We start from the raw sequence: 27,556 nt of genomic DNA on the forward strand, positions 1-27,556 counted from the left end.
GTGTGTGAGAGAGAGAGAGAGAGAGGAGTGTGTCTGTCACTACTGTTTGATCACAGCAAAGTGAGAACAACTGTACTACCAGACTGCTGTAACTTATCAACAAGCAGAGTACACACACACACACACATGCATGCATGCAGCAATGTTTTTCAGTCAGCGCAACGTATCCTGTTTCACAGTAGAGTACCAAATGGAAATGAATAAACGCAGTTCCAGGCAGAGTTGTAAGATAAAGATCGAGAGACTAGACGGGCGGAGTGATAGGGAAAAATTTGTTACAACAGACATCGTGCCATGCATTCAAATAACCCTCCTCCATTTCTGTGCAGTGGGCTTGTTGCAAATCAGTAAACAAAGCAATGTAGTGTGTCAGAAATGTTTCAGGCTATTCAAACTCCTAGGGGATTAAGGAACACGGTCATGCAGCAACGGATGACAACTGTCAATTTCTAACTTAAGTGAAGATCTGTTTCAACATTGACGTGCTGCCAGGCCCATCAGCAAATACACCGTAACAACACAGACAGATGATCAGCGTAGTCAATATCGTGATATATAGATTAACAACAGCCTAAATGTTGTCTTTTCTTGGCTAGTGTGGCATATGCAGGACAACATTTGAATACCATAGCTCCACGTGACCATTTTTAAGAGGGTCCCCATTGAAAAAAGTATTTTCCCCCTTTCTTATATTGGTGTGTTCTGTTTGTTAAAGTTGAAGTAATTAACATTAAGACATTGATAAGAATTAATACTTCAATGAGTACCTCTGTTTCTTCAGTATAATGATTTTTTGCATTCAAGCTTGCATGTGATGTCTTGGCTATGATCAATTGCAGCCTTTATGAAAGTCTGCTCGAACCAAATAATTGAGTATTTGTTCATAATCACCCACTTACCATTAAAACCATGACAAATGGGAGCAATACATCTCTAAAGTCCTTGCACGAGATCCAGATCAGAGAAAAAAAACGTCTGAGTCACGTGAGGAGATCAGCTGCAGAGCCAGGCTGACTGAAGATGGACAAGTGATGTAGAAGCATCTGTGTGTATGTGTGTGTTTCTGTGTGACACATAGCTGTGACCTCTCACAGCATGGTGTTAGCTCTTCAGAGTCACAGTGCTATTGTGTCCTGACCTCTCACATTACAACCAGTCAATATTATTATGTACACACACACACACACACACACACACACTAGTGGTCCAGGTGGTCAGTATTGTCTTAGTGGGAGAGGAGGGGGGGTCATGGTTCACTGCATGGGAACAGATTGGCTTTCCATTAGCACTCAATGACCAGTAGTCAATATCTGTAAAAAAACAAAAAAGAACACTCACACACAAATTGATATGCATATTTAAGCCTCTTTCACACATAGCTCTCAGTAAATTACTGGGATAACCTTTCAGGCACCGCTAGTGATTTTCACCATTCACACATACAGCTACGTTTAGGAACATTTCCGCCTTTTCACACATGGCCCCATGCAGGAAATGTTGCTGAACATTTTGGGGATAGACTACATGTGTGAAAGGGGCTTTAGTTTAACAATTAATTGATTATCAGTATAAAAACTCTTAATATTTATGTTGCTTGACAAACTAATCTTAACGTGTAGCCTCTTCTGGAGATTTCAGCTGCATCACAAGGTCTTCATCTGTAAATGGGTTTTGCTCAGTTGTCGTGGAATTTGATGTGTTGTCATATTTATGGTGACTGTTGCAGTAATTAGTAGTAATTAAGCAGTAGGTGGCAGTAAAGAGGATCTTAAACTGGCTTTAAGATGATAACTGTTGAGGTTAGATTTTTGTTAATCTGTGTTTCTTTGCCTCTGAGCCTGGGGAACTGTCAGCTTCACAGCTTGATTCAAATATATCATTTATGGTGTTTAACATTGTGTGTTATTTTTTTAACACTGGTGTCAAGTGCTGTATCTGGTGGTTGGTGGACATGTTTTAATAAAGTCAAAATGTTATGGACTGAACATTTGGACACATTGATGCCAGGTTGATGTGGTTCACATACACATTTAGCTTAGTCTCTTTCTGAGCATTTTGTTATTACATAATCTCGCTTAACTTTTACTTTTCTGGTGACTCGTAAAAATGTATCTCTGTGCACATTAATTTAACTAAAGTGCTAGTGTTTCCCAGAGCAGTTTTACCAATATTAACTGTATTACCCTCTCACTATATGTAAAATGCGCCCACTATTTTGAACAAGTCACACACTCCGTCGTCTCTCAGTAAACAGTGTGTTCAGCAGCCTGACTCACCCATTTTTAACGCCTCACTGACTTTCACAAATGGGTCAATATGCTGTAATGAAGCCTCTCCTGAGGCGACACAGGCATGCTGATGATAGAGATTTACATCTGTGTTTTGCACATGATTGCAACAGTAAAATAATAGTAGTCATTCGTTTATTACCAACATTACCAGCAACTTCTGAGGTTGCAGCTGTTTCTCAATAAGGAACTAATGTTTAGCTGAGTGGACTTCCACTGTGTCCATAGAAACTGATAGATTTTATGAACAAACTGGGAAGTGTTCGTCACCTCTTGTCATATCATAACACAGCTGACCTATTGTATGGCCATCAGTTTGTTTGTTGACTCGCACAAAATTGTGGGCTTCGCACCACAGTCTAATTTACAGCTCTTTACGCTCTATTGTGTTTAATGGCGTCTACTGTAGTGAGTAATCTGAAATTACCCTTAAATTCCCTCAGGGCTGCTGAATGATGCCATAAAACTTCATTAGGTTTCGATGTTCCAGTGGTGTCGGGCTCCAACAATGATTTGCCTGTTTAAGCAAATTTGCAGAGGAGAGCACGGGCAACCACAAACATCACCATAAAGCGGGAAACATTTAAATGCACTTGTATAAAATCAGCCATGCAGAAAACCCCCCAATTTCTTATCTCGTCCTCTTTGTAAACTCGGCAGAAGTGGTAGTCGATGGGAGTGATAATGACCCAAAATCATGATGCATGCATCTCTGTCACCTGGGCTCAAAATGTGACTCACTTTCTCTAATTGCATGTTAATTATACTTAGCTCATATGTTTAATACTGGCGTTAAACAGCAGCTTCATTTGATTTCTGCAAGGACAGTGGCGACTGTATGCGTGTGATGTATGCACTATGAACCCTTTCCATAAATTTGATGTTTTATCAATTGTTTGTCAATTAAAAAGACCACAAGCCAAGAGACTACCGCCATGCTAGCAGCTTGTTTTGTGCTTTGAGCTAAATGCTAACATGCTGATGACTAGCAAGTATAATGTTCACCATGGGCACTATCTTAGTTTAGCTTGTTAGCATGTTGACACTTGTCAGTAAGCCCTAAACACGAGGCAGACCCGAGGCTGATGGGAATGTCATCATTTTGCAGGTATTTGACAAATTGAAATGTTAACCTCACCAAAGTTACTACACATCATCCTGAGGGGGACATGAATATCATGGCAATCTATCCAATAGTTAAAATAATGATGAAGTATAAAAGTAAAGACGTCTCACTGTCTTTTAGCACATCGTCATTATCATACATCGTCTGGGAAACATGGATATCTGTACCAAATATCATGACAATTCATCCAACCACAGACCAAAGTGACAAAGGCCACAAACACGCTGCTAGCATTAGCATGAGTCATATGATTAGTTTGACCTGACTTTTCATTGTATTTTCCTGCACAGCTCGGCCACACTTAGCCAGTATACGTGTTGCTATGTGCTATTTCCAATTTGCCTTCAATGAGAAACTGTCTTAGATTCTTTTTTCCTCAACATACATCATGACCAGTGACAAGTGAGCAGGTATTGATATTATTAAAGCCTCACTGTAGCTATAACTAAGAATTTATTTCTATTATTACACTCATGCCCCGCCCATCACATTCATGGCCCACAGAAATCATACAAACATCTATCCATTTTCTTTTGGGTTAGCGTGGCTGTCCCGGCAGTATCACCACCATCATCATCATCATCATCATCACACTAAACAGAGCTCCAATCTGCCTGATGTACAGAGAGTAAAACTGAAAAACAGAAGCAGCAACAGAAAACACGAGTTAACATTAACCAAGGCAGATACACACATTTTCCCACACTCTGAAGAATTGATCGCTATTGATGACATGTAAATGATATTGATTGTCTCGCCCTTTTGTCTGTCTGTATTGATTTGTGTGTGTCTGCTCGTGTGTGTGTGTGTGTGGATGGATGGGATCTTCCTGCTACTTCCAGGCACCCATCACTACTCTCCTCTCCGCCCGACCATGCCCACTCGGCCTCGGCATCACAGAGCCAGCGCTACCAGCAAGATGTGAAAACTCTGAATGCGGTAATGACATCCTGTAAGTGGAAACAATTCCTATACAAATGTATAGTCAGTTCTTGCATTATATAGTCAAGGAGCAGGTAGAACTGGGGAGATGATTTGTTGTCCATGTGTATGGATATTAATTTACACCAAGCCTTGAGACCGTATCGGCCATTTACAGGCTGTCACATGTGATTAATGCCATCGGTTGCCGACGACAAAGACATGATGCGGGTCTCAGCTGAGAACTGATGACTCTTCTCCGGCGACCTTGGTGGTGGGAACCAAGCCTGACGCCCTCTTGCGCGTCACCAACCGCGCACTGACTTGATGTTTGTCTCAGTTATGTTAGGTGCAAGAGCTATTTATTATTTGTTTGTTTATTTGTTTTGTAAGGCAGCATGAGCCACGATTCCTTTGTTCTGTTGTCACAAGAAAATGCAAAACTTCTGAATGGACTTCTGCCTGTGTACAGTTCATTTCAGTTGATTTTAACCAGCCAATCAGAAATGTGGACAATAGTTCATAATAACACACACACATGCAGGGACTACGTAGCTCACGTACGGTGCAAAAATAACAGTGCGAGACGTTCTACAAAGCAGAGATCACTGTATTGTATTAGAGTGGAAAAATATTGTCACTGAATGCTTGGCATCAGCAAAGCTCTTAGGATGATTCATAACTTCAGTAGTAGTTTATACTGGGTTCTACTTTCATGCCAGCCGTCATAGTACAAGTGTGGGCGTCACTTTCATCCAAATTGTGAATGTGTCAATATTAAAAGCACATTCAGTTTTCTTGTGCATGAGGGGAAACACTGGTGAAAAGGGCAAATTTGTAAGTTACTATTTCATTTCATGATGGAGTTTATGTTAGTTCTGTGGGGTTTTGATGACAAATTAGATTTAATGGTGGATTTGAATACTTGAATCCTCAAAGTATCATTTTAGTGCAAGAAGTTAGTGCATTTATCCATTTTTCCAAAATGTTTCCCAAACATGCATTAATACTTTTTTTTTTTTTAATTCAGTTTTACATAACGAATAGTGATATTCAAAGATGCAATGACTGCAAATCAGCAACCACAAGAAATAAGAGTACATGTCCAGGAATAAGCTTAATCCTGATGATTAATAATAATACAAATGAAGTAATGGGCAGGATGTTACATTGCTACCAGAGAGGTCACGACTCCAGATGGCCCACATAAAGCATTACAGAGTCTGGATAAAAGGATTTATCAAAAACTGTATTGCAGTTATTTTAGTGTCCTTGAGAGATCTTCTAGTAGCATGCACTTAATTCGGTGGTCAGTGTTGATGCAGTACACACTCAAGATCTGGTTAGTATGAAAGTGAAACACAGCTATAGACAGAGGCACAGTCACAGTGAGAGACTGCAATTGCATATTTTATTGAAATATTTTCTGTTGTTGTAATCGCTTTTCTTTCTGTCACTTTTCCTCTTTGGGCACCGGACGCTGGAGTATTTAATGCCAGAGTGAAAGACAGGGGGAGACAGAGGACAGAGAAAAGAGCTGAGAGAAACCCCACCCACCTACTCGGCTGAACCTACCGGTGGGTGGTTTTGAATGGAGAATCGTCTCATAACAGCACAGCGCACAGCCAGTTCAGTGGAGTGTAAGAGACGAAGGGAGAGCGAAGGAAAGCCTCTCGGTGCCGCGCTGCTTCTGGCTGGACTTTGTTTACCTCCTCTAGTGCAGTTTCTTCTCGGAAGAGGCGGATTATTCTACCATTCCTCCCGGGCAAACGTCAGCAAAAACTCTGGGATTTATTCGCTTTGTTTCTGCTTTTAGAAGTTGATGTTGTGCTCACTTTGGCCCTGTGGATCCTACATGGACTCGCATTGATATTATTTAGACATATTTATTTTACAGCCAACTTGTCACCGTTTCATTTTCGGCGCCAGCGGTGATGTCCCGCTACTGACATGCATCATCCGTCCAGGTGAGTTTGGGACAGAGGGAGCAGAAGTGTGTTTGTGTGTGTGTGTGTGTTGTTTTCTTTAAACAATTACTTCACAAACATCCAGTTTCCCTCTGTGCCGACCGGCATGTCAGCTGTCACGCTGCAAACAGCCGCAGTTATACCCCCTTAATGTTTATTGTCAGTGTTTTTAAAATACAGGAAATGAATAATAGCTTTGCTTTTGCGTTGTAATGCTGTCTATTATTGTGAAATGTCACTGTAATCTCACTGAAGAGTGTTTATCGTGCGTAAAAAGTTACTCAAAACCGATTTTCTTGTATTATATCGGACTTTAGGACTACGTTTGTGCGTTTTGCAGTGATCCTCTGACTTTGCGGGTATGTTTGGCAACGCAGTGCACCGGCTCCAGCTCCAGATAACCTATTAGTTAAGCGTAAACGGCGTTTCTCCCGGGTTAACGGCTGTATTGGGTCTAAATGCGTGTGTCGCTTTGTCTTCAGGGATGCAGAGGATAAACTGAATTTTATTTGCAGGGTGCAGGCATTAAGCACTATACATATGTCTAAGTAATGTCACACTTGTTCGACGATATGATGTTTTCCTTCTAACACAAGAGCTGATTTGTGTTCAGAGATGAGAGACCGTCTGCTTTGTTATGCTCGAGGTCACAGAGTTCAGCCGCCTCGTAGTGTGGGCTGCCGCTCCATGTCAGGTTATGAATTCACGTGAGGTTTTTAAGACCCATTCAGCCCTGTCCACCTTTGCATTTTAACACAAGTCCTAATACCAGAAAAGCTACCCGCCTGTAAAGGATGATGTTGCCACTTTTGCCACAGTTCAAGAAACACGAACTGAGCGCGCTCTCCGGAGGGAGGCGCACACGCACCGCCGGGGTTTGAAGAAGAAAGCTGTAGAAATTTTAATCCAAGTGACACAAGCCGTCCATGTGACAGCTGCTCAATTATTTTAATATATTTGTCTTAATAGTAAAGTGAAACCTTATCGTGTAATCTGAAATGTCAGTTTTTCCGGTGAGACTAGACCCTTCTGTCGTCGCCCACGGAGACGCAGAAACTACAGCCTGCCTCTCCATGTTATTACAGTGACGGTGCAGACGTGCCGCTGAACGGGTCTCGTTAAAAGCAGAGCACCTGATCAAATGTTTGTTAGTTTCTGGTACCGGCGTTGCGGGTTTCCTTTTCCTCCCTCCGTGTGCTTTTCCCTCTCGGCTGAGGTGGCCTCCGGTGCTTTTTGGTGCCATTTCTCTACGTGCCGCCTGACACGCTTAATATCTCTCCTCGTAGCGCTCGGATCTGCGCTGAAGTCCACAGGAAGGGTTTACATTTTCATGTGGCTGGAGGACAGACATCGCGTCCAGTTAAAGTGCTGCTGTTGCCGCTGTTTCTCCGTGCGTAAAAATGCGTAAAAAGCAGGATGACTATTTACTTCAAAGGTGCGTAAAAGTGTGTTTGTCGGTGCATGGAGACTTGGTGCTGAAAAGCGGTTGGTTATACTTTTAGGTCATTTTGGCACAGAAGTAGGTCATTGCCGCTGGGAATCCGAACGCTTAGGAAGCTGTAGTTTAGTCTGGACAAACAGGAAGCGCGGCAACAAAATACATGTTGAGTCCTTTTTTTAGACTGTCACGTTGAGAGTCTGAGTTTCGGTGATTAAAACTGAAAATTACGTTTTAGGGTGTTTTATCTCCGTGAAAATCAGTGTGTGACTTTACATAAGTAACATCTGCATAATTTGACCTTGATTCAGTAAGTCCCTCGTCAACTGTCAGTGTGCAGAAATATCCGATCAGATTTTTTTTTGTTGATTTACTCAAAAACCTCCAGACGGACTCTGGTCCGCTGAGACGGGTTTCTTGCAGGCTGTTTGTATGTGACGCAGTTGAAGTTACTCCAGCCGCTTCCTTCATGCCTGATCTTTTTTTTTTTTTGCCCACAAGTCAAACAAAGATCTGCTGCAATCAGCAACTTCTGTCAAACAATAGAGACGCGCCGGGCGGCCAGTTTGGGCAGGAAACCTGGGCTACAGGGACACATTCACTGCACCTAAACTAGTCAAACACCCACTCAACTCCAAACGCTTCTGTGGGTTTTCAGCAGCAGCTGGACGTGAGCTAGAATATGGTAACGTTTCATAGAAGACAAACCTATTTGACCAGCTTATTAAAGTCGGTTCTCGTCGGCGCGCCAGTCACCGCGATTCCCTGTGAAGTTAATCAGATTTAAATTACAGAAATCCCGCAGATCTAAAGGAAAAGGCATCCAGGAGGTCCAGTTCTGACGCAGCAGCGCGCTGCTACATATCCAGCTGCAGCTCCACAGGCAGCACAGACGTCAGGCTGTAGGCTGTTTGGGCAGAGTGATGAAAGCCCAGGCTGACGGTGCCGCTCTGTTCACCCAACAGACCACCAAACCGGTCCGATGGCTCGACCGCACTAACGGCGACACAGGGGAGCGGAGAAGATCCACCACCCGCCGGTGCCGCTGGAGCATCAGCGCAAACCTCCCGTTCAGATAACGACGGCGAGCGGAGCTTTGGCAACCCCAATTCCACCGGAAGACCAGAGCCGGACTCGTGGTCCCGGTGCAGAACCAAACCCATCTCCCCTCTCGACAGCCTAGGCGTGTTTCAGACGAGGTCAATATTCCACCTCCCTCGCCGCGCCTCCAGTGGATATTTCTCCTTCGACGGCGACTCGCTGCCGAGCTCCCCGCTTTCCCCGAGGCCAGTGACGGTCGACAGAGCCACGCAGACTCCCAGCCTCACCGGCCAGGTGATGACACACGCCCTAGAGCGCATGGCTGAGGCGCACGGCGGAGGACCGTGGGTGCACCAGCAGCACGGTGAGCACAGGCACTTTGCATACATAACCGATGATTAACGGCCGATACTGAATACACGGAGGTGGAAGAGTTTCTCATTACAAGTGTTGCAGTGACAAATATAGCGGCGAATAAACTGATGTTTCTTTGAAATTTAATAACTCGGATGTACTTTCGAAAGAAAATAATTATACTAACACTTTCCATCATTGCAATAATCATATTTTTAACTTGTCTTGTTGCGGCTGCTACAGGTGATAAAAACCTTTAAAAAAAAACTAATAATAATGCTTCTAATAACGCCTGAAACAATTTTTCCACTACTAATTTTTTTCATCCAGAATAAATTTTAAGAACGTGGTAAACTCAATTCCTGCAAATTGAAGTGTTTTAAAGTAAGTGTAGGTGTCTAAATACATGAATGCACCCCGATACTACATTAAAAAATACAGTAACTGTTGTGTGTGAAGGTTCCTGGTCTGAATCAGCCAAATACAAGCTTCTCTGGCTGTTTTTACTGTGAAATTCAGCTGCTGCTGCTGCTGCTGTGTGGGTGTACAGCAAAATATGAAACTAGATATGAGCTCAGCACAAGCTCCCTGAAGCTTCCTTTATCAAAGATTTGGGGGTTTGGGCGGGTGGTGGTGTTGAATGTTAGCAATGACAGTAAAAAAAAAAGAAAAAAGAAATGAACAAAAACCTACTCAGGATGTTTTTGTACTCCCCTCTCACTAGATGTTACTCATGAGGGAAGAGTTTTTTCCACTCTATCATTTTTTTGCTACTCTCAGATGAGTAAATCAGTCGTGTTTGTTTTCATATTCAGATTTATTGACTAATACCCAGCACGCCGCGCTCCACTGGCCCTCAGAGGGAAATCCGACAAATTCAGGCTGAAACATGCAGATTCAAAACACACACACACACACACACAGAAACATGACTCCTCTGCGCTGCCATTTGTGCTGATTCCTATGTTTTCATTCCATCATAGTATTACTTTACTTCCTGTTGAGTAATGTCTACTGCCTTTTGAGTGTGTGAAACCCTCCCAAACATCACAGGATACATTTAAACCAAATACAGAAGCCTAATCCAATCGGAACTTCACAACTTTGTACAACAGTTATGTCCAATATACATCTATTTGAAAGAGAAAGGGGGGCAGTCTGTCATCATCTTTACTTTCTGGTGTGAAGACCTTTGGCCTCTTGGACTCAAACACATAATGTATTTCTATTTTTTTTCTGTGTTTGGCATCACTCACTTTGTGAATGAGTTTTGGGCGTCTCAGCAGGCTTTGTTAGACCTGCTGATGTTGGATCGCTGCCTCGGATCCACAGTATTCATGGAAACCTGCTGACTCAGATTCACAGGAAGGAAGAAGGGTCTTGACTTCTGGAAAAACCAACCACGCCCAAGTGTGTGTGTGTGTGTGTGTGTGTGTGTACCATCACATTAAAAATGAAAAGAAATGATGCAGCATCCATTGAGGAACTAAGGGGAAAAATACTTTTTCAATCAGTCTGTATTTCGAAAACATGAATGAGTCTGTCCTCACTAACTAATTAATATCAAGTGAAATAAGTCCAACCTTATATGGAACAAGATAAGATTAAAATAAAAGATTTACAGTTGAAGTTTAAGCACTTTCCACCAACTTAGCATTGCACTTAACAACATTTACAACAACTCACGATGGACAATTAAAAGTATACAAATTGATGCAGCAGAACCAAACATTTATTCCACGCACTCCTCGTCTTTGTCAAAACTTTACCCACAATGCAACTTGACCACAAACAGTTCGATCAGAGATTTACAGAAGTCTACTAGATTATTTCATGACATACACTGGTCTCAAAGGTCAAGAATGACAACATTGTTTTATGACTGCACCAAAATCTTAGATTGAAAAATCCCTTTGGTGTCATTTCATGTAATTGATAAAATATCTATTTGACAACTTTAGTGTCTAGAATAAAAAGTTAAATAAAGCTCTGTAGGTTTGAGCTCGTATTGATGGAGCCACCAAAGTGTTTGTTAGACGTTCATCACTTCCTACAGCCCGGATCCTGTTTTTATTCCTGCTGTTTATTTAGATACAAAAACAGAGCGAGAGCATGCCTTTAGCTATGACGCTGTCGGCTAAAGTTGCCTATCCTGTTGCTTGGTAACAAACAAAACTGTGGCATGAGGCTGAGATATTTGGCACAAAAAAAGAAAAAAAACAAACAAACAAAGTAAATCCCTTCCCAGTGTTGGTGCAGTGGATGAGAAATATATCCACTATGTAATGACATTGTTCTCTTGTCTTGATGAAATTTGACTAATTTGTTTTTCTCAGATTCTCCAAATTGAGCGGTTTCAGATGCAGAATCGCACAATACTGCGTGTTAAGCTTGAACCACATCCATATCTATCTGGAGGATAGAGGTGTTTTGTAAGTAAGAAAGTAATCCCCAGAGGCTGAAATAAAACCTCTGTAAGTGCATTGTAACCTCTGTACGAATGACTCTGCTTTTTATAATAGCAGTGATTAGCTTCACTGATTGCCTTGTGTCTCTTTTATTGTCTTTCACTGCAGCCAGACAGACAAGATACCAGTCAAAACAGACCAGCGCGTGTGTGTGTCATTCATTAAGTACGCCAATCAAAATAGGCTTCAGTGTATGTGTGTGTGGCAGTCAAAATAGGCCTGCAGGTCTTTTGTAAGATGCAGACAGAAACCCTTCACCTCTCTTTCAGTCCGCTAAGTCCATCAGATAGGAACAGATACGAGGTAAACACACACACACACACACACTCATACAAAATATCATACAATGCACGAAAAGTCTGGGTTATCAAGAATGCTGGCCTGATGGTGTGTTAGAGAGCGAGATAGAGTCGGTTTATCATCTTGTTGTTGTTGCTCTCTGACAGCGTGATTACAGCTGTGCTATCGCAACACTTCCTCCTCCGGCTGCAGCAGGAAGATCACACCTACAGTCAGGTTTCTTCAGTCTCAGCCAGAGTGGAACAAGTCCACTCTGATGCCTTTTTGTCTTTGCTTGATTTATATTTAATTATTCAACTGTAAATCTCATATCTTAATCTTAATTCTAGTAGAGTATAGTAGGTTGCACAACAATAATAGGCTGCACAAAGCTGACTAATAATTGACTGTCTTAAGTAGGAGTCATCCATCGTATTCTGGGTAAATCAAGACTCAAGAGGGAAATTCAGTGATCCTAGATGTGTGTTGTCTCAAAATGATTTGCCTTTTAATTGCTTGCCCTTCAGCATTCGCAAACCACAAACTGTAAGCCATGTAAAGAACTTTCAGAGACTGCTAATAATATGAAAACTGCACCAGATAATCCTGATACAATGCTTGTTATAAGTAAAGTAAGTAACTCTAAAAATATGGTGTCTACCTACCTTCAAAGCAGTCTGGATGTCCAGCAATGTAATAAATCCTGAGCTTTATTTTACAAAGTAATTCAAATGGTCTAATGATCAAAAATAGCCAAAAACCCCAAAAGTGAGATGGATGTTAAAAAGCTAATTTACACTAAAACCTAGAGCTAGACCAATATATCGGCTAAAATGAGCTTATTGTAGTTATATTGTATCGCTGTATTTGTCATTCAGGCCATATAAGAAACAATCTAACTCCAGGCCAGCAAATCTTTCTACAACCAGCCCCAAAATGACACAACAGTTAACCTCAACGTTGCATGACTGACTCACCGGAGCTCTTCGTCTTTTTTCATTGTAATTGGGAGATGAATATGAACATCAGTTCAGACCTCAATTTCAGGGGAATGAGGAACTGCATCCATATCCATGAGACATTTTCAGCCATCCTTGTGCCATCATTTGGTGTTTCCAGTGTTCAAATGGCATCACTGTCACCTGGCAGCATAATCCTCTCCAACCTGCCTTTGCATACTCATTTCCAAATTAGGGCAAACAGTAATTGGATAATTCAGCGACACAGTTTGAGGGACTTCTCTGACACTTGATGTATTTTTGTGGCATGTGGCACGTAGTGTTTTGTGTTGCCGTCATAAACACTCTGTGGCTGTTGTTGGTGTAGTCGGCAGCCTGATGGATTGATTGGAACGCAGCCTCTTCGCTGTGTTGGTCTCTTCAATATTGGAGGATGTGAGAAATATTAAAAGTCTGGGTTTCATAACAGCCTTCATGAGTCATAAGTGGAGATCGGTAAGAGGTCAGAGCCTTTCATAGTCACACTGTAGTTCAGACTGAAAATATAACAGATTAACCACGAAAACACACATACGTACACGCGGTCAGACATATTTGTTGTCATGCTTTAGATTTTCAGGTATCTATACATCTATCTAAAGTATGAAGTGACAACAATAGTTTGTGACAGTAAAAACAAAAATATAAGGATGTTGTTTTCAGTCTCACCTACATGAAAAAGTACTCTGTTTTACTTCTGTGGGTTTCAGCATTGTGAGCATCTTTTATAACATCAATAAACTCAACTGGATCAAAACTAAAGACGTGTCTGCTCTGATACTGTGAACCACCCACCCTCTGAATCACACTCGGCTGTCTGGAGGTTTTTTTGTTTTGTCTGTTATTTCATTTCCTCAAACTGTTACTGCTGATAGGGTTTTGCTGATGATCCGGATGCATTTTTGTGACTGTAACCATTATTCTGCATTCATGTGTAGGCTGGAAAACTGGACAGTTTCTCACAAAAAAAAGCGTTGTCTGCTTTTTGTTCACGTGTGTTCACCGTCTGTCATAAGAGTCAAAATCAGAGGATGAATCGATCAAGCTCACAGGCCGTGTGGTGATTTTGAAGTAGTGGCCACAGTCTGAACTGCAGGTCTGGTGATGCTCATCATTCGATGTGTGTGCCGCCATCTTGGAACACTGTATTTTTTCTGTATTTCATTTCTGTACATCCACAGAGTCTCGTCCCTCTCTGGTTTCTGTTGATGTCATTTTTTTTAAAGATCTTGGTGCTGAAGATTAACAATGTTTTCATGCTTAAATCCCTGACCACCAACCATAAAGTTGCAGACTCTTGTTTGACTTGAAGCATCGAAATACGATAAGTTCAACATGCATTTTAAACCTTTGAATCATTGCAAAACAGTACTCTATTAGCAAATTTGGCATGTTTTTCCGCTCTGTTTCAGGACACTCTCCCAGCCCCTCTAGCACGCAGCCACGAAACGCAGCAGGGGACATGCAGGCGGAGGCAATCGGACGAGATCTCCGACGCATTGGAGACGACTTCAATAGACTGCTGATGAGGGTCAGTGATCACAGACACTGTGTGGGAGAGGGGATCTGGGTATAGAGGGTACATCGACTACATTTGTGGTGAACGCTCAACAGCTGCAGCAGAACAGCTGATTGTCAGACAGAAGAAGACTGGTTAGCTAACATGTAAATGACTTTGTCTTTGTCTTTTCTGTCATGTTGGAGTAATGGTTATCTTAGTTTTGTCAACTTTGTCAAAAGTCGAGTCCCATCTAGATATGATTGTGAATATCCAACACAATTCACTAATGTTAATGGTTGCCATAATTGATTAGTCGGTGTTTATCAAATCACTGCAGTACAGAAATCAAAACAAACCCAAATAAAGTCAAACAAGCGGCTATTTAACTGTGTGAATGTGAAGCAGGATGCTGTTGAAAATGAGCAATATGCTCAGCAGGGCAAGAAATAAAAGAGGGGGGGTGGGGGGGTCAGGACAAATCTGCTTCTAAAATGCCACGTGGGTGATCTGAAGGAGCCTGTGACCAGCTGGTTATTTCCACTGCGCTCGGGGTGAAAAAACGAAATGACTTTTGATCAGAAAATAACCAAGCAGACAGCCTGAAGCTGCAGAAAACCCAGATGCCACAGTAACCACTGCAGTTAAAAAAAACCAAAACAAGACATATGATACAAAAAAAAAGCCAAGATGGACTTGTTGTGCGGGGGGGCGGGGGGGTCCCATTATCCTCTGCGAAGCCCTCAGTCAGTTTGCAGCAGTGGGAGAGAAACAAAAACAAAAGTTAGTGGTACAACTTGGGTGTTTAAATGTGGTGAGACCCAAAGAAGCTCATTGACTGCTCACATTATAAAAGCGAGGCCTATTTGCTCAGCCATTATTTGTTGGCTGACTGAAGAACTGATGTACGTGGAGGTGTTTGTGAATGCTGACTCTTCCTTGGCAGATGAGAAGAGGAAGGAATTTAGCTTGTGAATATTGGATGTAAATGTCTATGAATAGTATTATTGTTTTGTGGTGTTACAGTTGATTAACTATCACAGGGAGTTAAAATCATAGGCAGAGTCTCTACTTGCAGCAATGAAAAGATGGAGACATTTTAAACTTTGTATGCAATATTATACATATTCCTGCCACTGGTTTCACACTGTTCTGCTTATCAACGTTTGGCAGTAAAAGAAGACTGCAAGCTAGCAAATATGGATCTAAATGTGGCGCGATTAAAACAATAAAAATAAAATTGGGTTTGCAGATTTAAGAAAATACATGACAAGAATATTTTGAAAGATGGATGAGTAATCCAGCTCCGTCAATCAGCTCTGATTATGACATGAAATGACGGTTGACAGTCGTCTGACTATTGCCTTACTGAAGAGATAATCACATTATTGCAGAGAATATAAATCCTGTGAATGGTGCAGTTCACCCGTCAGTCAGTCAGGCAGGGTGTGTTGGGAAGTTGCAATAAGAGTTCATTTCCTCTTGGCTTCTGTTTCCTTGGCAACATTTCTGCATGTTGCATCATCACAGTTTTATTTACTCCTCTATCAAAGAACTGACTGGAGCTTTGGGAAGCCAGAGAGGAAGGGGTGGGGGGGGGGTCAGAGCTGGTTTGAATTCACTTTAATCTCATCAGAGAAACGGATTAAAAAATAAAAGTCAAGAAACAGACATGACAGGACTGTTACATCCCAGTGAAGAGCTTAAAATGCTCCCTCAGCTTACCAGCGATGAAGCGACAACTCTCCAGCCGAGAAGTCTGATCAGTCTGAAATGTTTTTCTCCTGCTGTGTTTAACCTTCTGGGTGCTAATGAGCATCAAACATGAAGACAGTTAACCCTTTCTGCCCCCCTGGTTCTACGTTTTCCCCCCTAACAAAGCCATGATACCCCTTAAGGGATGTTATTTGAGTGCACTTGTGGTTCCAGCAGTCATCACATTCACATACTCTAAAACCCATCATTAACAGAGCATCTCTCAGGTCACTTACCTGCCTTCTGGATGCATTAATGAAAAATCCCAGGAGCTGGGATAAGGTATGTGCCAAGAGTCATGCAAGGGAAGGCTGGTTTGGCCTTCACAGCTGTGACTCAAGCTGCCGAAGCAAACACAGGGAGGTTGGAGAAATATGTGAGAGCGTAATGAGTCGAGGCTGTGACTCAACACCTAGTCACTAAGAAGACAGGAGGAGAAAGACAAGAGGACTGTGTGTGTTTGTATGTGTCGTAGCCTACTGTGAACTTGGGCACAGAATTATCTAGAAAGTGTGTGAATGTGTGTTTGTTCGTGCTGTATAACATTGAGGAGGCAGAGAAAAGAGGAACGTGGAGGCTTGTTCCCTGTTCTCTTGCCAGGTGTTGGTGTTGCTGTGGACAAGTGCACATGCATGGTTACTCATGATTTCATAACCACAGTAGCACAACATGTTTTCCAGGTTTTTCAGATTTTAAAACACTTAATCATCAGAAGAAAGACGTTCTTAAAGACGTCGCTGAAACAAACCAAGCAGAACGTTCACAAAATGAACACGTGGCTAAAGAAATGAGGGCAGAACACTTGGAAACCACCTCAGAGATCCGAGTTTGAATTCCCCATAGTGGTTGAACACACCTGTGGGAAGTTGGTGAGGGATCATGTCTTTTTCACTACATGTACTGGCAACACCTACTGGGTTATGGTGCCTGCATGGAAGGGGTGGGATTTTATGAGGATACGACATATGTTTCACTTCCTCGTTGGCAGGTAAAAAGAAGCAGCTGCCTATTTTCTCCCTTAGCTAACAGTGGGCAAGAGACACAGTATAAGAGAAGAGAAAACTCCCTGCCCTCCACAATTTAATGGTCCCGTGTCTGTGCATGGCCAAACTACAGGGCTCACTCCACCACCAAGCATTCGACAAAGACCACCACTCCAAGGCCTGACTCCAGGTGTGAGCCTTAGTGTCTCTATTCCAGGTGACACTCTGAGCTTTTCAGTTTTTTTTGAGGCATCATATCTTTGCCTTGAAATGTGACCTGGATCAAAGCCAGACACACTGAAGGGATTACGCCTCCCAACTCGAGCTGGAGGGTTGAAAGATCTGAAAGGAACTTGAGGACGTTTGTGAGAAAAAGAAAATTCTCACCAATGCCACGAACATCACACTGCCATCAAACAGGCCCAACAGGATATGCGAATCATCGTGAATCATATCTGGCTCAAATCCTGGACGGGAGGCTGAACATCTGGAACCTGGAGCTGTGATTCCCAACCTTTTTGACCGGTGACGCCTTAAAACAAAAGCAATGTCTACTTGCAACCCTTTTCTAGCTTCCCTCTGGTAGTTATGACCACTTCAACCAAAGAGTCGTTTTTCTCTCCTCTTTCCTTTTATTCTAAATACATTTCAGAGGTAAAATTCAAAGAAAAACAGCAAAGATAAGAACAGATTTGGAATTAATTGCCATTAAATTTGTTTCCCAGAGGATGATCCCGATTAACTTTTGGGGTCCCCTGACTTTTCCTCTAGCGCCACCATGAGGTTGACATTTTTTGTTTTGTGAGTGAAATATCTCAATAACTATTGGACGGATTGCCATTACATTTAGTTCAGACATCCATGCTCTTCTCAGGATGCGTGTTTAGTTTCATGGCCTGAAGGCGTCGGCCAAGAGGCAGAGCTGCATCACTTCAGGCTGTAGAGGCTTTAAAATGACTCACATCATTTGAGAATACACTCACACACAGGTGTTTCCTCTCGGTTCACTTCATTTTATTGCCTGAGAAATTAGCAAAGCACTTTTTAGAAATACTTTTACATACAAACCATATTGAGGTGATTAATAATTTGTCAGGGAAACACGTACAGCAGTGTGTAATCACTAATACAATGACGAGTAACTAATTTGTCTTTCAGTAGTCCTCTCCCGCTGGCTCTCTCTCCTTTGTCCTCCTTTAATCCAGCCTCTCTCAGTTAAACATTTACACAATGTGTGCATGATAATGTGTGCGTGTTTGTTTTCAAACATCTGTAAACGTGCTTAGTATGGTGTAGTGTGTGTGTGTGTGTGTGTGTGTGTGTGTGACAGTCTAGTGTCCGTGACAGTGTAGATTCATTATGGCTCAGCCCTGTGGTTAAAGAACTCTCAGGGAGCAAAGCACAAGGTCTAATTATCCTGCCAAAACACACAGACACACACAGACACACACATATACACACATATACACACACACACACATGCACACTTAAATACACTCAAACACACACACACACACACACACACATACACACTCACACAAACTCCAACACACACTCTGTCATCTTTCAGTAAGAGGTAAAACCCTTTGTCCTGAAGACAGAAATAACTCTGTGGAACATTGTGGAGCAGTCGGGTGTCACTGGCTGGCTGCTTGTGTTTTTGTTTGTGTGTGCTTGAGTGTGCGTGAAAAACAAAGAGCGGGAGAAAGGCAGCAGTGTTTTTAACCCTTGTTAAGCCATGAGTTAAGAGTGTATCACTGTTTCCATCAATGGAATGAAACACTGATTTATTTTTAGCAGTAGCCTGTTTACAGCCTGCTAGCAGATGGATTGTTTTGCTGAATGCTTGTCCTGGATAAAAGACACGAGGAAGATCTTCACAAAGTTTTATTTCAGCATCACTATATTTGTTTATTTTCTGAGCTTTGTGATGACTCCATATTGCACAAATTCCTTCCTTCTAAGCTCTACTTTACTCACAAAATGTGATCAGTATGCAATATTTTCAACAGTTAAGGCTAGATAGACACAGAGAAAAGTATAAAATCATGAGTCATGATGTTGTGAAACTCTTAAATATTGATGACATGTGGAATAGGAAGAGTACAAGGCAAGTATATGGACTTGAAGGAATGATAGTCAGCTAAACCATGATTTCTGGTTTAATGAGGAAAACCTTTGAAATGAAATAACTTCCTCTGACAAAAGAAATCTTCTCTTGTATTGTTTCAGTGTCAGACTACAACAAGCTCTAGTTATGTGTCCTCTTCACTATTCTTTCCTGCTGAAGTGGTGCAATTTCCTTCACTTTCCATGCGTAAAGCACCTTGTTTGTATTTTAAAACATGATGCTCATATTGCAGTGTGAAAACCGAAGGTGCGATGAGTGGACATTCAGCAGAGAGTAATGGCAGCTGTTGACAGATATGGACACAACAAATGTTACGTTTTGTGCCAGAATCAAACAGAGAGAAGCTTGTTGGATATTTTTTTGCAGTCACAACGTGGCCACAAATGTTTGGTGAAAAAGACAAAAGAGATATTATTAGTAGTATGTGCTGAAAGTCATCAGTCAGATTCAGTACCACAACATCACTAATGCAAACACTGTGTGTAAGTGTTGATGTGTTGTGTGGGTTTGCATGAAAAGGATAGCATATTTTTGTATTTAAACTTTTATGCGTGAAGAAAGAGGTAAAACCTTTCAAATTATGGTGTTTGGGGAGGTTTGCATAGTGTCACTTAAGAAGCAGGGAGATGATAAGAGTGAGAAAGATGGAGAAATAATATAACAAAGCCTGAGTCAGTTAGCAGTTTGCAGTTTGTGTGTGTGTGTGTGTGTGTGTGTGTGTGTGTGTGTGTGTGTGTGTGTGTGTGCTTGTAAGTGTAGCCTTGTTTAGAGAGCTATTTTTGAGAGGCAGCATAGTAAGTTGTGGTGACCAAACAAAATCACATGAGCTTTTTGGAACAGGCTGACTCAATGTTTCCACTGTGAAATGACAAGGAGAAGAGCAAGAAAGCAAGATGAGATATTTGAAATCCTCTGCCTCAGAGATGTGTCTCAGTTTCCAAACCCAAACAGAAGAATATGGAAAATATATGAGATGTCTCAATTGTATCCTATCATCTTGATTTTCCAGGTTGTGTCCCAACTGAATACTGAGCAGTCATTCAAACATGTTTGTGTTTTATCCCTTTCTACAAATCACACATACTGCCATCCACTTTGTAAAGCGTTCCATAAGTATTAGACTTCCTGTCTTCCAGGTAGCCATTGTTTTCCATTAATTTCAATATAAATGAACTTGCAGACACGTTAAACCTGAGATGGGCAATTCATCACAGTGAACATCTTGTCTCTTTTCTCATTGCCGTTGTGCGTGTCTAAAGTAGATCTGCAGATAATGTGCACACAAGTTGTATCATCATGTTTGACTTACTGGTGCTGTGACTTACTCTGACTGGTGGATTTTCTGGTTGACTTATCTAGTAAGTTGATTGGCTGACTGCCCGCTTGGTCTTGTGTGGTGGATGTTTTGCTTTTTGCTTCTTTTTTTTTTTTTTTTTTTTGTTGCATGTTTATCCGTCGGTTCTCATATTGCATCACACTAACACTATTGTGTGCATGTGTATGTGCAAGAGCATGGACTGTACATGGTGGTGCCTGTGTGTGTGTGTGTGTGTGTGTGCGTGCGTGCCAGTTGAACTACTTGTTAGATGCCTGCAGTTGCAGTGACAGCAGGAAAACGATTTGTGGCAGCAGGTTTTCTATTCTCAGATGATGGAAGGGGTTATTTGAGGTAAGAGTTCAAATGAGGAAACTATTAGAGGATTACAAATGTGTGTCTGTGTGCGCATGAGTGTGTGTGTGTATTTCCTTTTCTGTAATCCTGAGGTATAAGGATAAATATCAAGAGTGTTTGGTGAAACTGGTTTTGGCTTTGTGTCAGGCTCCCAGCCTGCAGTTTGTCAGCTGAGGAGTACATCTGCTTCTCATTGCAGTGGAAATCAAACCTCTCATCCTGACTGTGAAATACAACCAATCACCCAAATAACAGATGACCTCCATTGTCTACATGGTGTTTTTAATCTTAGGTAGTTATTAGTATTTCCAGAACACTTGATTTACTGTAACCTTTTTGACATTACTGTTTGGATTGCAACATGTTCATTTGTGAGTTTTTGAGGTGCTTGTAACTGTATTTTTCTTTCTTTGGAGAGAGCCAGGGTAGCTGTTTTTCCCCTGCGTGCAGTCTTTATCCTAAGCTAAGATAACCTTCTGGCTCTAGCTTCATATTCACCATGCAGACATGAGAGCGATATTGATCTTCTCATCTAACACTCAGCAAGGAAGCAAATAAGTGTATTTGCCAAAATGTTTACGAACTATTCATTTGAATCCTTAAAACCAGTTGAAGAAAGTCTGAGTGTGCTCCACCTGTTATCAGACAGCTGTGCGACAATGATTCATATAAATGAATCCAGATGTAAATGCACCCAAGACGCACTGAGGTAGGACAATGATCTGATCCAGAGGTGGTTTGAGACACATTGTATACAGACGTTGGTCAGATGTAAATGCGTCTGCTGTGTTAAACCACATACATCAAGTCTGAGCTCCTCCCAGGTACACCACATCCTCCTGTTATGTTGTCATTGACAGTTTCTCCTGCACTTTCTTTAGCTGTGGATGTCAAATGCAATAAGTGCCGACCATGACTGCAGAGCACGGTATGCTGTAATGTGGAAGGACATTGCCTTGCTCAAGTGCTTCTCAGTTTGTGGTTGTAGTGGGCATGGAGCTTAAATTTCATGCTCTTTGCAAACATATACAAACATTTAAAAATGACTAAGACAGCTGACTATCCCCTTTCCTCGTTACAAAGCCAGGTATCCAGACAAACATGTCACAGTGATACAAGCTTTCAGTAAGTTTGCCTTTTGTCTTGAGGCTCATAAATCTGACAACATGGTCTCTTCCCTCTGCAAACTGCAGACCATATTGACAGTTAAATCATTACAGCGGTTCGTGAGGTGAGGAAAGAGCACAGAAACTCTGCCAACTTAAAAACCACAAAGCTTGCGTCGGTCCTCCAAAGCTGCTTTGAGGAGAGACAAGTCTCTAATGTGCAATACGATAAACGCTGCTGCAAGCAAATTAACATTAATAACAATAATTGTAAAGTTTTCACAACAGAAAAGTATAATTACATATCTAAAGGCCAGAAATGGTGTAACCTGAGAAAATAAATCACTGAAGGAAAATTTCAACCCTTTGCTGCTTTTACAAAAGTGGCTCTTCAGTTGAAAAATCCACTATAACTTTCAACTCAAAACAAAGGCGACGCTCTAATCTGTGCTGCCAAATGAAAGAGGCGGAACTAATAGGTGTTCGCTTAAGCTTCTACACCCACACAAGTCTCGATTTATGATAATAATGAGAAGCTCAGTTTGTGGAGATGAAACCAAATCCCCCAAAAATCAATGTTTGCAGTGTTTGCTCTTCACTTCAGTGTCAAACACTTCGGTCCCTGGATGACATTCAGGGAAATCAAGGCTCAGTTTTAGCTGCAGTGAGTCTCACAGATCACAGACTCTATCAGTTACCTCCGACACTGGAGTCTCCTCAAATATTGATTTAAAGTTCATAAGGTGATGATTACTGATCACAATAACAATGCTAACATGATGTTTAGCAGGTGTAATGTTTACCATGTTAACCATTTTAGTTTAGGGTGCTTACATGCTAACATTTGCAAATTGGTGAACCAACCAACCGCTAGCATGGCTAAAAAAATATGCTCAGCATTGGAACCAAAAATATATGACAAGAAAATGGATTCCCGCAAATATAGCTTGTGTCTGCATTGTGGTCTATTTTCAGATATTGCGGATGCAGATTTCTGTCTCTACGAATCTTTATAAATCAGGCTTGTCAAACTGGCTCTGCACCGGAAATCAGGGTCAAGTCTTGTTCAAATCAGTATTCTGGCAGCTTGTTTGTTTGCATTGGTCAGAGTCAGAAGCAGAATTACACGCAGACTGATCCATCACAGGGTTAACTAGTCTTCCCCTCACCTGTTTCCTCCTCTGGCATGAGGGGTTTCTGTGGTTTTTGGCTCACTTTTCGAATCAAACCACACAGCTTTGATATTCCTCTCTCACTCTCGTCCGTAAAGATCCTGTTTTTCAGAGAACAGTCTCGCCCCGGGGCAAAAGGCTTCTTCTGTGCCAGTTGAAGTCTGGATGGTATTGTACAGTCCATCTGGCTGGGCTGTATTTTAAGGGCTTCATGCCAAAACAGGACATTCAACTTCCAGCGGAAAAACTGATTCCTACTCTTGTAAACGTCTCAGTTATTCTTGTAAATGCTTCAGTTAGAGTGTAAGGTTTCTTTTTTTAACCTTTATTTATTAGAGAAAGAGTAGCTGAGGATGGATTTTTTTCACTTTCACACAGCTCCAAGATTTCACACCTGAGAGCTGCATAGTGCAACCACAGCCTTCGACTGTCGGCCACTACGAGCTGTTTGTGAGCTTTTACCATAAGTTCATTAATTCAATAAGAAAAACTTTACTTTTAATATAGGTTTGAACTGGAGCTAATAGGGAAAAAATATGGTAAGTAACTAAAGTTTTAGTTACTATTATTAGAAGCGTTTCTTGGTGTGAGCAGTTACCAGATAGTTTTCAAGTCATTCATTGTGGAGATCCCCACCCACGTTTCCACCTTTGCAACAGGAACCATGTTTGTTTCTGGAGAGTGTTTTCTTCTGGGCCAATCTTCCCGGTGCGCATCCACCCAGGCGAAATGTTCTTTCTCTTCTGTCGACCGGGCAGATCTCTTATTGGTGAGAAGCTGCTGCTGCTGGAGCGATGGACCGAGGCCAAGGCACAGGGCTTTCGACTGCAGGGATGAGAGAGCAGAAAAGAAAACACCTGCTTGAGTCAACACCGTGCCAAGTGTGTCGGAATGACTGCAGAGAGGCTGTTCAAAATAGCAAGAGACAGGAAAGACAGTTGAGGCATACAATGTGAAGGAACTATTAGAGTCCTAATCAAAACTACAGAAGATGATTTCACTTATTAATGCAATTCTCTACTTGAAAATGTTGCAACGTTTTATGGAAGAAATGCCTGAAGACTGGACAGCATGGGTTTGCCAGAATTTGATCCCTTTGTTGGATGTTTCTAACAAGATCTTGCACAATCCAGCAAGACTCAGACTCAGCTTGACTTGCCTCCCATCAGAGTTTAAAGAAGGAAATTTGGGGAAAGTCACGCCAATAATCCTTGAATGTCTCATTTGTCTTCATAGTTTATGAACTAGTTGATTTTGAACTGGCCACGCCACCATTTTTACACAAAGGTCCGTTTGATCGTCTTCATCAAGTTTGTTTTCATGTGTGCTTTCTGAGTAAAGGTGGTTACAGTTACAGCAGCATCTTTTAAAATGGACAGTTAAATCTTTTTTATGTATGCAGGTGCTGTAACACTGGAAATGTCATTAAAAAAAAAGCCTTAAGACAAATTCAGACATATAAATGTTGCACATATTCATTCATATACACACGGACGTAAGGAAATCACACCTGGAGACGGAGAAAGTAAAGAGAGTTGTGGCAGGATGTAGAGAACTGTACTTACCTGCTTCCTGTGGATGTAAACATACAGTATGTGTGAGTCTCTTTGATTTTAAATCATCAAGGGACCTCAAGGTGTTTATCTGAACATTTGATGTATATTACAACACACTCACACATCTTGTGAAATGAGAGCACACTAAGGAAAAGCCTATTATTAGCCTACTATTCATGTGGACATGAACTTCATGAACTGGACATGCTGTTCTCACACTTTTGTTGCAATGCTGTGTCTTTATTGGCATGTCTTCTACATGGATCATTAACGGGATGCTTTCAGCACAATATCATGTATGTGGCCACCAAGTGCAAATTTCAGACCCTTTTAACTGGGTTTTAAAAGGAGTCAATGACAGTCGTGGAGCTAATGTTAGCGTATTTAGCTACCCAGCTACATCTGATAAAATCTGCTAGCAACAGTTGTAAATTTGTAGCCAGCAACCGTCAATTGAGTTGCAAGCTAGAAACAAGAATCCTGCTTTTGTTTACCTTTGTCTGAAATCAACCACTTACTATGAGTTTCTATGGTAAATCTGCAGACATTATCATTGTGAACTGCATATCCAACTGTGAACTGCAACTTGTGTGGTCTCCCTCACTGAGCCTGGGATGTGACAGCTGTGCAAGAATGGAAAGCTTTACAGATTAGCAGATTAGTGAACGGTCCATTGAATCCATATCATCATAGTGAAAGATTATTGTCTGTGCCCATCCACCTCCCCTGACATCACCATCCTTACCTTATTTCTGTGTCCCTTCAATCTTTTCCTGTTCTTGAAACACATTTTTCTCTCAGTTTGGCGCAATCATGCTCAATATTTGAAACATATTTCTCATTAATACTGTAACATCTCTCTTTCTCTCTCTCTCCTTTTTTTTCCAGAATGAGGCAGGCGGATATAGACGGGTCGTGATCCATCCGAATCCAGAGCCCACCGTGCTGCTCTGCGTGGGCCTCCTGCTCCTTCTGATTGGACGGATAATCTACTTGCAAGGCAACACGGACAGCCACGACCACTCTCAGGTTTAGCCTTTGGAAAACCCAGCAGACGTAGCATTTTTCTTTAATAATGTATCTGTGTTGTTGGATCTATCTCATCTTGAATATCCTTTTTGTTTATCGGGAACAAATTTTTACTTTGCTTCATTCCCTTTCCCAATTGAGGAAGGGGACATTGGACTCTTAATTTGGATGGAGATGATTCGTTAACACCCTTAAAAAAACTCTAAAATGCCTGGATTTTTGCTTTTTCAGCGCTGTTTTTCCTTCACGGTCTCTGAGCCTTGCTACCAAAGAGCCGGGATTTTGCACTCCTTTCCAGCGCAGAGGCCGTCATGTCACCTAAATATGCCTCTGTGCAGAATTACGCCTGTGGAAATTCAAACGTGCCTTGTACAGTTTCCTGTTGTTTACCTTTTTTAGCTTCTTTTAAGGTGTTTCTCCCGTGATCAACTCTGCAGACCCTGGGTTGTTAAAGTACATGGGTCCAGTCAACAAACTATTCCCGTATCTTTTCCCCCTGATGGTTTCAGGCAGGAAAAAGTGATCTTGCACTCCTGTCATGTCAGGATGCAGCATGCAACAGACTCGTGACCGGGGTGGGAACCAACTGGGCCAAAGTAATAATTTTTATCCAACATTTTTATCTCATAATGTTCCTAAACTACTGTGCCATTTAACATATTGTTACCATGAATTACAAATCTGTTTATCTCAACATTGTTAGTTAGTAAGAGCCAGCTGCACACCAGTGTTTTCAGCCCCAGAAATGAATTGTGTCCTGATAATTTGAGTACTAAATGACACAGGTTTTGACTTAAGAGATCATCAAATGCCATGACATACTGTATTTTTCTACAACTAAAGCCCCATTTGGACAGGATCGGTATACCAGGTGGGTAATAAAATACTTGCTTCGGTCCTCAGCAACTGAGCTCCCTGTTCTGGGTGGTAAAAGACATTAGGGGAAATCAGCATGACCATGAGCTGATAAAACAAAATCACAGGAAAAGCAGATCTCTGCTTGCAAAAATAACTGGAACTGTGAATAATTCTGTGGTAGTGGGAGAAAAATGCGCTCTCAACTGATCAGCACATGCAATATTAAGATTTCCAGAGAGAAATGAATCCTGTCCGAATGCAGCTTAATACCGTATTTGTCTGCATTGATCATAAAGTGTCCATTTTGTTTTTTGTGTCATATTTCAACACCCTGGGTCAAGTTTTAGCTACAGTAGCTCTCCTGCTACTACACATCTGTAATCAGGATTATTAACCCTTCAAAGGTACTTTAAGTAGATGCGCCAGTCCTGCAGTTTAAAAAAGAGAGCATATTTCTTTGAATTACCACTAGTTTTCTAAACATCTATATTATTGATATTTCTATTCTTTAATGTTAATGTTTTATTGTTTAATGTTTTATTAAACAGCTATTGGTACACAATAGACATTATGACCTTTCCCAGCCCAGATTTCACCCTCTGTATGGTTCAGCGTTGCATAAATAACCCTCATCCCCTGATACCAGTAAGATGATACTATACCAGCCTTCAAGTAATTGATACCAATCTTCCTCAGTACAGAAAAGCCTGTGTGTTTCTGTAACCACTAGAACCAGATTGAATGGTGAAGGCGTGTGACTTCCTCTCTACTCACTAAAATCTGACTTCAGAGATTTCCAAGAATTTCAGAATCACTTTTATCAGTAAATGCAGTCAGTGGATTTTGCACATTGATAATCTGAGTACTTGTCATTAAACTGCCCTATTAGTGGAGTGAAACTCAAAAGAGCAAGATG

General features: G+C 41.5%; 1 protein-coding gene across 1 annotated transcript; it reads left to right on the forward strand.

Annotated features, from left to right (window-relative positions):
* Positions 1–6,263: 6,263 nt before the first annotated feature.
* bcl2l11 (BCL2 like 11) lies at positions 6,264–25,788 on the forward strand. Its single transcript, XM_070916485.1, has 4 exons — positions 6,264–6,302; positions 8,706–9,145; positions 14,293–14,411; positions 25,642–25,788. The coding sequence occupies exons 1-4, from the start codon at positions 6,286–6,288 to the stop codon at positions 25,786–25,788; spliced, it is 723 nt and encodes a 240-aa protein (XP_070772586.1). The 5' UTR covers positions 6,264–6,285.
* Positions 25,789–27,556: the final 1,768 nt, after the last annotated feature.

The sequence above is a fragment of the Enoplosus armatus genome, chromosome 12, assembly GCF_043641665.1.
Source record: "Enoplosus armatus isolate fEnoArm2 chromosome 12, fEnoArm2.hap1, whole genome shotgun sequence".
NCBI lineage: Eukaryota > Metazoa > Chordata > Actinopteri > Centrarchiformes > Enoplosidae > Enoplosus > Enoplosus armatus.

Excerpts from the sequence above, each read along its gene's own strand:
- bcl2l11 (XM_070916485.1), top strand. Across the intron at positions 9,146-14,292 it reads GTGGGTGCACCAGCAGCACG|GACACTCTCCCAGCCCCTCT; the intron begins GTGAGCACAGGC and ends GCTCTGTTTCAG. Across the intron at positions 14,412-25,641 it reads TCAATAGACTGCTGATGAGG|AATGAGGCAGGCGGATATAG; the intron begins GTCAGTGATCAC and ends TTTTTTTTCCAG.